The sequence below is a fragment of the Periplaneta americana genome, chromosome 13 (assembly GCF_040183065.1).
Source record: "Periplaneta americana isolate PAMFEO1 chromosome 13, P.americana_PAMFEO1_priV1, whole genome shotgun sequence".
Lineage (NCBI taxonomy): Eukaryota > Metazoa > Arthropoda > Insecta > Blattodea > Blattidae > Periplaneta > Periplaneta americana.
In genome coordinates this window covers 38,356,015-38,370,666 of record NC_091129.1, presented here as the reverse complement: position 1 = coordinate 38,370,666, position 14,652 = coordinate 38,356,015, and the positions used below count along the sequence as shown (strand labels likewise).

The 14,652-nt window shown below is 34.5% G+C and overlaps 1 protein-coding gene across 3 annotated transcripts in view; it reads left to right on the top strand.

The window, feature by feature from the left end:
* Positions 1-10,211, top strand: part of LOC138711811 (alpha-tocopherol transfer protein-like) — an 80,412-nt gene extending 70,201 nt beyond the window's left edge. For all 3 annotated transcript variants that reach the window (XM_069843062.1, XM_069843060.1, XM_069843061.1), the window contains 2 exons: positions 5,249-5,354; positions 8,708-10,211. In XM_069843062.1, the coding sequence (XP_069699163.1) occupies positions 5,249-5,354; positions 8,708-8,859 (258 nt within the window). In that variant the 3' untranslated portion in view covers positions 8,860-10,211. The remainder of the gene's footprint in view (positions 1-5,248; positions 5,355-8,707) is intronic.
* Positions 10,212-14,652: the final 4,441 nt, after the last annotated feature.

Here is a 14,652-nt window from a genome sequence, read left to right as displayed (position 1 = left end):
GATATTCATCCATAGGAGTGAGGGGAAAAACCCCCAAAAAACCTCACCTAGGCAACTCGTTCCGATGGATTCGGAATTAGATTCGTTAACCTCTCAGCCAAAACGGTGGACTAGTCAGCAATTTGTTGTCTTTAGTATTTTATTATTTATTTTTGTTTCAGGAAATATGTATAAGACAGCACTGCTTTGCCCTTTCAGAAACATAAAATTGAATTGTCTAACAGGAACTTTAACTTCTGAAACCACTTCTTCACTTATTGCCAATAAACTCTGTTGTACTTTATTATTCAAAATAATAGCATATATAACCGTTAGCATATTACTTCTCGAAAATTTGTACAGGATCGTCTATCACATTTCTTTAATACTGAATTTAAATAGGATACATTCCATTGTTATACCATCTGCTCTCACTTTTCCGTTTCGTTAAATACCTTCTTTTAATACTTAATCACAGTGTTACATTCATATTTCAACAACTCCGTTCTCAAGTTGCCCTAACCTAGTGTCTTAATGTTTTTTTCTTTTACATTCTAGAGTTTTCATTATGTCTTTCTCTGTCGTTTATATTACTGTTTGTGTTGTATTTATATCCATTTGCTGTTCATCTTCTTCTGCCAAATATTCAGTTCCGTTTTCTTGAAAGTAGCAAAAGTAATGTTTCACACATTTTTCTGGGGGTAATGGAATCAACATTTCTATATTCCTACCCCCATTTTCTATCACAGATCTGTTGATATTTTATATCCAATAGTCTCGTCAATAACTCTGCAATACTTATCCCAATGTTGATTCTTTTGATCTCTAAATTTTGCTTTTATTTTCTATCACATAATTATGTACTTGGTTTCTTCTCCATTTCTGTTTTCTATGCAACAACTACTTCATGTAGGCCTACGCTCTTTTCTTTTATCCTAGTCTGCAGATTGTTAATGAATTTCTCCTCAAGTCTTGTTTCTTCTTCTCCTTTCTACAACTAGAGCTTCCTTAGCAGCCTAAAAAATAACTTCTATAGATAACCACACATTTCTGTAGGAGTCCCTTCCATTTGCAAATACAGTTTATCTCGTACCATATGTATATTGAAATATGAATTTGGTAGTGTCTTGCTTAATTATTTTAGTGATTCTATTTCCTTATAAGCAATCCTTTTTCATTATTTAACTTTGTTGATTTCCTTTTTCAATATCTTATCTTACCTACCAATATATAATGATACTGTTACGTTCCGCTTGTCTAACATAATATTTTATAACTGTTTTCCGTTCTTTTCTCATTATTAAAGGGAAAAGATGGTTAGATATGTTGAAAAAGAGTGAATTTTCCTTTTTACTTTAAAACAACTATCCACCCATCCATTTCATTTCATTTGTTTATTTATTTATTCTGGCAGACCTAAGCCTATGAAGCCTTCTCTTTCGAAGTCACATATGCCCAAACAATAATAAGGGTAGTAATATTAATGATAGTAAAACTTAAATAAAAAATAATTATGTTGCAGTTTCTTTTACGTGTGAAAAATACATTATTTATACATAATATTTAACGCGCATTTATGGTCGTGTCGGCTGCGGTGATGCAATGATGCAATTTTGAAGCTCTGGTGCACAGGTTTTCAAATTACACTAAATTATGCTATTTGCAGTACCTTCAATTTCTTCCCTTTATTTGGTATACCATGTTATATATCTTCGGAAATATTAAAGCTACATTCATAATATTTGCCAAACATATTATTTAGGCTCTTAGGAAACTTTCCTTCGTTATATGAATTTTTTATTTTGTTCCATTTGAAAAATATGTCTCCATATTTCTATAAAAGTATCACTAAAATTCATTAGGTATTAAAATGTAATTCTTTATTTTAAAAATGCGAAAACCAATAAATGAAATTGTGCTTAAGACATTATAAAAACGTCCTTTTAGGAGCAAATTTTTGTAAAAGTTTTATATCATCTTTGAAAATGGCAGAGATATATTCATTTCAGTGAATTATTGTAATCTGTTTTTTTAAATATGCTTTCCAATTTTTTAAAATCTAATCTCGAATTTTAGCTGTTGCAGTAATGATAATTCTACACAAAATTATAAAATTATACATTAATTTCGAAAAATTTAAATTTTACCTTCCTCTCCTCTTAATAAACATATTATAGCTTGTGGATTTCTACCAAGTTCCTCCTAAGTAAAATTACGCACATTTCAATGATGGAATAGAGTATTAGTCACTACACATTCATGTTTCTTACAAAAGTTTATTTGCCTTTCTCCACTGTCATTATTATTTCTTCTCCGACAGTCCAACCATCCACACCTGTGGAGTAACGGTCAGCGCGTCTGGCTGCGAAACCAGGTGGCCCGGGTCCGATTCCCGGTCGGGGCAAGTTACCTGGTTGAGGTTTTTTCCGGGGTTTTCCCTCAACCCAATATGAGCAAATGCTGGGTAACTTTCGGTGCTGGACCCCGGACTCATTTCACCGGCATTATCACCTTCATCTCATTCAGACGCTAAATAACCAAAGATGTTGATAAAGCGTCGTAAAATAACCTACTAAAAAAAAAGACAGTCCAACCACTTCGCCATCATAATTTCCTACCCTACTGTTCAGGTCCTTAAACTATACCTAAGCATATAATTTCCATTGTTATAACATCTATGTAGAGATTAATTTTTGGTCACACAGAATTTATCTGTTAAAGTAAAAAAGGTTATTAGAGGAGAAACATTTGATACATTTTGAGCCTCTAATCCAGTGATGTCAAAGCAAGCGCATTTTTCTGACCTTGATGCCGTGCGCGGACATCAAGCGCTACGTATTGAAGGAGTAAGGATTATGTATATAAATAAGGAGCCTGTTGGATTAAGAAAAAAGTGGTGTACTAATTTCAAAGAAAACGTGAAAATTTGTGTCGTTATTTTATATGGCTATTTGCTGATTGATATTATCTATATTCTCTGTAAAACGAAGTACTGACACCATTTTCTTAATATTGCAGTTAATAACATAATAAAAAGTTATAACATAAATTTCAAGTAGTGAAACTATACTATTTTAAGTAAATGAAAGTGATATCCCAAAGAAAGAAATTAAATATGACATGGTAAGTTGGAATTGTTATTGATGGTATTTTTAGCCTTATAAAAGTAATAAATAAACTAATCGAAACAATATTACAGCACAAACCAAAGTTACCTAGGTATATGTTTCAACTGTAACTAATATTACATAACAAAATCCGTATCGCATTATACTTTTAAGGTGATACTGGTGCGCAACTTGCTATCACCAGAATATTACAGTATTTTCTCCAAATGTGCTGAAGCTCTAGAGCTGACGTTTTTACAACACATAGGCACATATCTTTGGTACAAAATTTCGTCGAATATCCTTTTGAGCAGATTAACTCCATATGTAGATGAAATTATTGGGGATCATCAGTGTGGTTTTAGGCGGAATAGATCGACTATTGATCAGATTTTTTGTATTCGACAGATAATGGAGAAAAAATTGGAGTATAAGGGTACAGTACATCAGTTATTCATAGATTTCCAAAAGGCGTATGACTCAGTTAAGAGAGAAGTTTTATATAATATTATTATTGAATTTGGTATTCCCAAGAAACTAGTTCGATTAATTAAAATGTGTCTGAGTGAAACTTACAGCAGAATCCGTATAGGTCAGTTTCTATCTGATCATTTTCCAATTCACTGTGGGCTAAAGCAGGTAGATGCACTATCACCTTTACTTTTTAACTTCGCTCTAGAATATGCCATTAGGAAAGTTCAGGATAACACAGAGGGTTTGGAATTGAACACGTTACATCAGCTTCTTGTCTATGCGGATGACGTGAATATGTTAGGAGAAAATTCACAAACGATTAGGGAAAACGCGGAAATTCTAGTTGAAGCAAGTAAAGCGATAGGGTTGGAAGTAAATCCCGAAAAGACTAAGTATATGATTATGTCTCGCGACCAGAATATTCTACGAAACGGAACTATAAAAATTGGAGATTTGTCCTTCGAAGAGGTGGAAAAATTCAAATATCTTGGAGCAACAGTAACAAATATAAATGACACTCGGGAGGAAATTAAACACAGAATAAATATGGGAAATGCCTGTTATTATTCGGTTGAGAAACTTTTATCATCCAGTCTGCTGTCAAAAAATATGAAAGTTAGAATTTATAAAACAGTTATATTACCGGTTGTTCTGTATGGTTATGAAACTTGGACTCTCACTTTGAGAGAGGAACATAGGTTAAGGGTGTTTGAGAATAAGGTTCTTAGGAAAATATTTGGGGCTAAGCGGGATGAAGTTACAGGAGAATGGAGAAAGTTACACAACGCAGAACTGCACGCATTGTATTCTTCTCCTGACATAATTAGGAACATAAAATCCAGACGTTTGAGATGGGCAGGGCATGTAGCACGTATGAGGGAATCCAGAAATGCATATAGAGTGTTAGTTGGGAGACCGGAGGGAAAAAGACCTTTAGGGAAGCCGAGACGTAGATGGGAGGATAATATTAAAATGGATTTGAGGGAGGTGGGATATGATGATAGAGACTGGATGAATCTTGCACAGGATAGGGAGCGATGGCGGGCTTATGTGAGGGCGGCAATGAACCTCCGGGTTCCTTAAAATCCAGTAAGTAAGTAAGTAAGGCACATATCTTTGTTTATGATGTAACAATAGTTCCTTTGTTAATTCACTTTCTTACTAACATTTTCAATGCAAATATTTTCAAAATTTTCAATACGTATCTCCAGTAATACATATTTACGATATATTAGATTTACGCAAACATTGTTTGAATACCTGTAAGGCTACTAAATAAACCTATCCGAAAATTTCACCTTTCTGTAAAAAGTTGAGAAAATACTACATTTGAATAAAAAAGAAACTCGTGGAAAATGAGCATTAAAATTGAAACTTAAATTCTCATAATGCACTTATGCATCTCAGACAAATCTAAAAATTAACGTGGATATTGTTTTAATAAGTTCTATTCCCTTTATCCATTGAATCAGTGCTGGCTATCCCTGTATATAGCTCGACCAAGAGGCATATACTACCTCTCTCGTCTGTCTCTTTCCTTTCCGCATTAAAGCGTTCAGGCTCTCCTGAGCTCTAAAGCGCGCGCTTACCCAAATGGGCATCAATTGACATGACTGCTCTAATCTGTTAGTCGCTTCCCTCTTTGATGTACATTTATTTTTGTGAAACAAAACTGTCTTACGTTTCAGGTATATGCTCATGGAACAGACCTCACCGAGTTTCACAAGCAAGTCCCAAAGGAGAGTCTTCCTACAGAAATGGGAGGATGCGGAGGCTCTATTATTGACAACTGGAGTAAGTTTGTCACACTCTCAAATCACATACTCTGTGTCTGTCACCCCATCTTAAGACTCTTTCATTTATCAATTTCGCTGACATAATTTATTCTCAAAATATTGTGAAACGGTATAAATTAATTTTATAATAAGCTTTCTTGTTATGCGAACTTCAGACATTAAATCAAACAAGGAAGTGGGACATGTAATGTTGGCACGTCACTGTAAATTTGAAAGTAAAGAAGGTGAAGGTGTGATCGTAATGGTGATAATGATAATGATGAAGCATATATTTTTATTTGAATTGGTTATTTAAGACGCTTTTTCAACTGCTATGGTTATATAACACTCTGAACGACAGGACGGTGATAAAGCCAGCGACATGAATCCAGGGTCCAACATCGAATGGTATCCAGAATTTGCTCTTATTGGGTTGAGGGAAAACCCCGGAAAAATCTCAACTAGGTAAATTAACATAACCAGGAACTGAACCCGTACCTGTTCATTTCACGGGTAGACATACTAACCGTTACTCCACAGCGTTGAACATGAAACATATTAAAATACCGATATTTATTAATCATTTTCGTTCTCTATGTATTCTCAAAAACCTCGTATATTTTTGAACCTCTCAATATCTATTGTATACAGTACATAGTCTTAATAGTATTATTCACTTTAAAATATTCTATGCTTGACAACATACACCATTATAGAAGTCATAAAATTCCTTTGACCTAAATATGATAAACGGTAGAAATGGGATGCTCACATTCTCCAAGACTCTCTTTGAAGAAACAACTTTTTTCTGCCCTCATATGAGGACTGTTTATTTTTTTAGTCACATATCAAATTAATTAATTCATTCATTCATAGTGTTCTGTCCAGTGGCAGTCTTTTACTGCAAACCCAACATTCTCCAGTCTTTCCTATTTTCTGCCTTCCTCTTAATTTCCGCACATGATCCATATATCTTAATGTAATCTATTATTCTGTATTTGATATCCTCTTCTGCTGCGATTGCTGTGCAAATTTCGGCGTTGAACCCTGGACTCATTTCGCTGACATCATCACCTTCATTTCATTCAGAGCTAGATAAACATAGCAGTTGATAAATCGTAAAATACACCAATTAAGAAAACGTGTATATATCTGTAACACTATAGTCCCGACGCTATTATTTCTGGCGTGACTCCGCCTCTTTGCTTACGTCTTAGAAAGTGAATGCTCTATAAAGTCTAGGTAGGTAGTATCGTTCGCCATTTTTGTTCTTACGTTGCCGAGCTACCATACGAGGAATCGATTTGCCCCACCGTTAAACATTACCATGTCGTAGCTCCTATGATAATAAATCAAGCGCAATGTAATTCAACAAATAATTGAGCGGAAAATAACGTCTTCGTGTGCTTTCTGCGAACTCCAACGAAAGAGCTTAAATGGCGGGCGATTATATTAAGTATTTATCGAGCCTTAAGAAGTGAATCAGCGAATCACAAGACGCACACGTTTAAATGTAGCCGACCTGCAACGCGATTGGCTACCGGAAATTAGAGCGAAGGGTCTATGGGTATAATAATAATGTCCGTTACCGGCGCACAGGCGATTGCCTGCTAACCGGAATTGCGATCGGGCGGGTTCGATTTCCGCTTGGACTTATTAACTGGTTGGGTTTTTTCAGAGGTTTTCCCCAACCATAAGGTGAAATTCATTTAATCTATGGCGAATCCTCGGCTTCATCTGACCAAATACCATTCGCTATTACCAATCTCACCCAAGCTAAATAAACCAGTAGTTAAAACAGCGTCGTTAATTAACAAGCAACTAAAAATAAAATATAATAATAATAATAATAATAATAATAATAATAATAGCAACTTGATTCAATATAGATTATGTAAACAATGAATTATCATCTTTATTTAGGTACAAGATATTATAATACGTAATCTACCTTAATAATATGATAAGCAGAATTTACCTAGGAAATTCCATGGTTGCTTGAATAAAAACATTCTATTTTTGGAATTACTTTTTATTTAAATTGTAATGATACTATGTTATTTTAATTATGATTCATAAACAAAGATCAGTAAGCAATATACCCTGTCGTACTTATGGCAATATCAAATGGTACTGTTGTGCCTAACGACAGTAATAAATTTTACATTAAAATAAACATACAAAGGAGTACAAATTAAAAGCTAATTAAATCCTAAAGCCTTGGAAGTTCACCGTTGTGGAGAAGCGGTTAGCACGTCCGACCGTGGGAGAAGCGGACTCGGGTACAGATTCTGCTTGGACAAGTTACCTAGTGGAGGTTTTTGCAGAGGTTCTCCCTAAATTGATTGGTTTAATGAATTGAAGCAGAATTGCAGGGTAACTTTCAGCGTTGGATTCGGATTAATTTCGTCATCATACTATTATTATGCTTCACTTCTTTCATCATCATCTTCATTTCTCTCCTATATTTCGGGCTTGCTCCAAAAATTGGACATGTGAGTATGTGGTTATCCGTTGTTGATGGTAGTACTACATACCGTGAGCTGTCTCCTGAGATCATTATAACTTGTGGGACTGACTGGGGTTGAGGGACCGCTGTGGGGTCTACGCGGAAATGTAAAAGGGATCATGCAGTTTATAGGGGAGTTCGGAGGCGGCGCACAGTAGATTTGCACCGCATGGGCGGGGGGAGCTTAGGGTATGCACACCATTACATTTCGGATGATAAAGTGGGCCTACTAGAGCGGACTGTGTGAGAGGGCAGTCCAGTCCGTGCCCTCATTTTAAGGGAGATTAATAGAGGGATAGGGACTTGGAAATGTAAACAAATTATGACAATAACTAAACTATTATTTCCACAGAATTCACATATCGTTAAACTGTCCGTACTATTACTGCTACTACCACTATCATCATCACTAGCACCACCACAATCACTAAAAGATAGCCTCACTGAGAAACTCGAGTGAAACGTGGTCAGCAAATGTTTTGATCCATCCTCCAGACAAGAGTTAAAAAGACGTCAGATTTTGAATGTAATATAAATGAGTCAGAAATTTGCAAAAGTAACCAAGTCCATATCTTTGGAAATTGAGTTTATACACATACACTGTTACTGGATTACTTCTCATGGAACCAAGTCCCATAGAATGTACACATTTAAATTGTGTATCAGCATGTTTGGACTATCAACCACCCAGATCCATACAAAGAGTTTTTTGTTGTTTTCTTAAAATTTACTTTTTGGACTCCCCCTTTTGCAAATTCCTGATTCAAATAATGAATTCAAACTAACTCTCGTGTCTTCATTATTTCAAGTCTGCGTAGTAACTGTTCTGTATAGCTATTAAAACTAACCTGATATTGTTTCAGACCTATGGCTGAAGAAACTCGAAACTTACCAAGACTGGTTTCTGCAACACGAAAACGTGAAGTCTGATGAGAAGAAGCGCTTGGAAGGAAATTCTATTAGTAGCGACTTGTTTGGATTCGAGGGCTCGTTTAGGAAACTGGATGTTGACTAATGGACAGGAATCGTGTGACTATGAAGATTGGATTCAGATGAAAAAAAATAAGATAAAATTGACAGATCAATTCGGTGGCTTTATGAAAAACGGAAAGGAAATAAGTCAGGTCACAAATATTTCACAGTAGTAAAATTTTTGTTACATTAAATTTTGTTCTCTATTATAGGTATCCTGCAAACAAAACTCAGCTCGGACTCCTCGTGGCGCGCACGCCATATCCCTCTTACCCCTTTGCAGTAGGCGTGTGTGCATGCTGGGAACGGGAGCATAAGTCATCTGCGCGAGGCAGTCACGTCCGCTGGTTTTTGCGCACTGAGTTTCCTTGTTGGATGCCTATAATATACTGTAACTTTTGTACAATAATGAATATTAGACGTTAATCTACCGTTAAAACATTTTATAGTAATAAATAATTTATTTATATACTTGGTGAAAGGAGTACAACTGCGTTAATTTTATGTACAAAATCTTTAGGTTGTAAGTAACCGAAAAGTCAAATGTCATTTTGGTCTTTAAATAACGGTTTAGCCGAAAAAAAATTGTCTGAAATTTGAGTCCTGTTAAGGTATAACTATACGGCATTGAGAGGTATCAGTGGTAAGATATGAACGCGAAAAACAATCCGAAACGGATATTCATTTCTTATTTCTTCGAAAAACGCTTCATTTGTGTAATAACGTACAAAAATTACTGATTAAATTTCCGTCACACTAAAAATGGTAATGAGTTTCATTTTAAAGAGAAATAAGGTAGTAACTGTGGAAGAAATGCTTCCGGTATATATCAACGTAAATACATTTCTATTTTGTTAATTTAAGAAAGTAATTTGTTATCAATGACAGCAAAGATGCTGTCTCTACATAGATTGGTACAACACCCAATCTACTGTATTATACGTAGTTAACAAGCTGTAAACCCCTTTGTTTGGACAGTTATATGCCTGTAATTCTCAAAATATTTGCCCAACCTAGATTCTAAATATATATTTTAAAACACCATTGTTTCACAAGTATTTTGTACACTGCATATTTAGATCCATCTCTAATATTTAATGACATGGGTTTAAATATGCCTTTTTGCACGTAGTAATATTAGAAAGGTGATAAATGTTTTAAAAATGTTTACATATAAAGTTCAAACATTTTAAAAGCATTTATTTTGTGATCGTTTTGAATGTATGTTTTATTACCATTTCCTTACCGATTTTCACATATAGTGAGCTATTCAAGAGTTTAGCAAAATATGTGATTCTGTGAGAAATGTTATCTGGGTAATGTATTCATTACGTATTGTTCTACAGTATGTCATGAAACAGGTCCATCTGATTTAAATAAAATTGACGAAATATATGCTGTTCTATTCTGTATTCTATTTTATTGCATTTTCCTGATATTTTAGGATAACCTGTGATGTCTGGCAGATAACTTTAATTATTATTGGTCAAGTGTTTCTCCCTCACACTTGAAGCTGGTTCAATGCAGGATCTTATTGGTACGTTACGCATCGCATTTTCATTAAATAAACCTTCCGCATACAGGTGTTTATGTATAAAAGTATCTTAGCCATATATGTTCAGCAACGGTTATAATATGTTTCGAATTATTTCTTTACATAAAATGTCATCAATGAAAACTAAAAAAAGTAAAATTATATGTATTTTTATTTACAAAAGAACTTTCAACTTTTCCAACTACACGAATGCCTAAAAGGACAAAGCATAATACACAGAGAAAACGAAATGAAATTAAAAGAACAAAACAGGAAATATCACGAAAAAGAAACATGGTAAACAAACAATAACTGAAAATAAGAACAGGCAAAATAAGAAATATAAATTAAACAAAGAAACCTTCAATAAAATATTCTCTTGGTTAGGACGCCAAATACAAATGTTTAACTGGCACATCAAGAAAATTTTATGTCTAATCAATTAATTTTTAATTGGTAATCATAGTCCAATTAACATTTTTCATTCAGAAAAACTAATTAACAAGTTTTTGTGTAAATATATTTGAAAATTTAACTTAACCATACGCCTGAAGGAAATGTAGCAAAAAATTAATTTCAATTTAGAATTAATATGTTCAGATTACAAGTCGACCGTTTGAAATACTTGCGGTATACTATAATAAGTAACAGGAGCTGCTGCCAAGCTTTTAATAGAAAAAATAATATCTTCTGCTGACCTCTGGAAAAGAATTAATGAAGGGGAGAGTGGAGTGTTTTGTGTGGAGTGTAGCACTGTATGGGGCAGGGATATGGACATTATGACGAAGTGAAGAGAAATGACTGGAAGCATTAGATATATGGATGAGAAGAAAAATAGACAGAGAGAATAAGAAATGAAGTCGTGCTAGAAAGAGTGGGCGAAGAAAGAAATGCTGAAATTATCACGAAGAGAAAAATAAATTGAACTCGGTCACTGACTGAGAAGAATAAGTCTACGGAAGGATGCACTGGAAAAAGTGGCGAACAGGAGAAAAGTTCGTGTCAGAAGAAGATTACCAGACGACAGACAACATTAAGACAGCCTATAGTCTATGGATCGTATGCGGAGATAAGAGGAAGGCGGGTAATAGGAGAGATTGGAGAATGCTGAGTTCGCAGTGAAAAGTCTTCTGGAGTAGAAATACTGTTCATCTTGAAAGCAACATACCTTCGTTATATATAAGAAAATGGACGAGGCATAGGCTGTGTATAAGAAGCATGTAACTGATAAATTTCCCAGACTCTAATTTCTAACGCTTGAATAAATCAGCAAGCCCTATTATCTATATGAAAAGCAGATGTTTACTTGACAATTATGTTCTCTCTGTAACAGAGTAAGCTGTATATACCAAGATGATGTGGAAATGGACAACACAAGTAAATTTTGTGTAGTGAAGAAACAAATCAAAGCTATCCTACCACAGGTTACACCCTGAGAATTGGAGGTGTTAAATTTCTCACTTCTCGAGACGACTGATACTGAAAAAGTGAGTGACAGCAACGGTGTCATTGCTGTATATTGGCCTCTTTGCATCCGTTAAAACCCCTCGGTACCCTTAAATTAAAAGGAATCCGATCTACGATTTTATAATCGTGTAAGCGAACTTTCCAATTACGGGATAAATCAAAGCCAAAAATAAGAAAAATTGACAAACTTTGAAGAGTTCCGTTAGTTCTCAAGAGGTGGCACCATTATTGGGAGCCGTTAAAATGTGTGAGGGAAAATAATTATGTGGATTAAGCATAAGTTATTCGTCTAATAGACAATATTAGCGGTTTCCAGTCAAACACAGTGTTGTTTTACAATCAGCGGAGTGGGGATGAAAATTTGAATTTTATAACACGGATGTATTTATTTACAATTGACAACAGCGACTATTATCTTCGCCGTCTATTCATAAAAGTAATAACTACAGAATCCACACAATTTATCGATCACTATCGATTAGTAAGGTCAGATATCTCTGAACTTCAGTGTACCCATTTCTGCTAAAGGCCGACTTTCATATTACTCCAAAACATTTATAAATCTAGACGTGTAAGGGTTATTCAGTTATCACAGTGGTTAAAAATACAAATCTGTTGCGGCAACATTATTAAGTTTATTCCTGTTTGACAAAGTTTCATAATATTGCATACAGTACTTACATTATTTTATATGCAAGCTGTCGTTACATTTAGGAAGAAGAAACTACTCCTTCATAACGGATATATCTAGAGAAATTAATAACTTCTCTATCAGACCGATTTTCGTATTCGTAATTTATGTAACTGCTGTATAATCTCAGCAATTATAACATGAGTTAATGTTTTCACGAGTGTTTATAATGAAGATTATACATGTGTTACATATATCGTTTAACGTGATTGTGGCATTAAAATATGTAAAAACACTATTATAAGTGTATAAAATGTAATGTTGTGACGTAGTACAGACGTGAGTACTGGATTTGACGTAATATATTGCATGGTTACTAAGCAACCATTTCTAAGACAATGTTATTTTGTTGTTGTTTCGAAGCTTGTATAAAATTATGTTGTGAAGGCGGTGATGACGTCATGGAGTACTAGTTGCTAGGTAACCTTTCCTGACATCAGTGCCTGAATTAAGTCAATTGTGGATGATTAATAATGTTATAACAAGCGTGTTTTAATGCTAGAATTGCATAAAATTGAGTAAATAATAAAATTACATGTAGCATACTGTCTTATTTTAGTGTGTAAATTTTTATTAAGATTGAACAAGAAAAATTTCCAATGTACGAAGTCAATTTAAGAGAGCAATGTATTGTGATAATAAATGACAGAAAGGTTTCTAATTTTGCCTTTTAAATGTGCACAAATCTGAATCGAACAAATGTAATTCCCTTGGATAACGAAAATTTATATTAGTTCCGATCAAATTTCTGGACATTTAGAGGACGAACCTAAAATTCTTTAAGTCATTGATTATCATAATTCACTGCTCACTTAAATTGACTAAAATATTGGGAATTAAGTCAGTGGCTTTCTCAAAACACGCTATCACATGAAACAATTTTTATCTCGAAAAGGGAGCAAAAACGATCAAAATTGTATTAAGCTCTTTTGTTCGAATTATCTCCCCTTAAAATTAATGATATCAATTACCATTTACCTGGTACATTGCTGCTGATATTCACTCAATGTGATTAAATGATGAACGTAGAAAATGTTTTCAATGTGGCCCTAATTCAGACCTCAAACGAAACTACCTGTGAAATAAATATAATAATTCATAATAGAGAAAAAACGAAGAACAAGTTTATGTCTCATGACGTTAACATTCGCCCACTTACGATTCTTGTCTTTTTGTTTATAAGTGTTTTAAATAGTGCGCAAATATGTCATGATGTGTGCTATTTCGAGGTTCAGTTAAAATGATTTTATGCTTCAAACGTGTTTAGGCCTAATACAGACTTGCAGATTGACAACGCCTTGTCCAGTGATGTAAATGCTGCATTCGCATGCAAACAAACATGTTAAGTCATTGGTGAAGTCGGCTTTTATCGCAACTTGCATCACACCAGCACAATCTTTCAGTGCAATGCCATTATCGAGTTTATATGCCAACTATGTGTTATGGTTCAATTGGTTCAACACATCGTGACCTTCACATCAACGCCCCCCCCCCCTTATGGCAGTTTGCAGGCCACTTGGGCCTCAAAAGTACGATCAGATTGTCTTAGAGAAATTTATTTCTGAAAGTGTTTCGAGATAAGAGTTTATTGACTGAAAGTAAGATAACAAGGGTAAAATAATATTGTTGTATAATGTTACGTTACTTTATTGCAGCGACGAAAACATAGAAACTGCAAAACATAAACATTTGTGAAAGTCTGTTTCTCAACATGATGCAACTGACTAGTCAGGGATTAATATTTCAAATACAGGTGGACAAATTTAAAAAAAATTCATCTCTCTTCTTCTAACCGATTGATATAAAATGTAATTTATAAACGTCTAACACAATGTCGAACATGTTTATTGCACATCTACTGGGAATTTATTGGCTGTGCAGATTGACAAGCTTCCGGTTTGATAAAGCGAGAGTGGACTCATCCTGCAGTCCCTTGAAGTGTGTCATGGAGTAAAGGTTATAATATTGAAGTGGGACGAGATATCTGAAGAAGTAAAAAATGGATCCAGTAGAGCAGGATCGGCAAAGATTCTGGCGACACGAGCGACCTCGTGAAGCGTACTACGCGTATGGTTAATCGTATTAGAGCTGTTATTACAAACGCCTTTTAAACCTTATGTTCAGTTTAAACTGAAGTTTTTAAA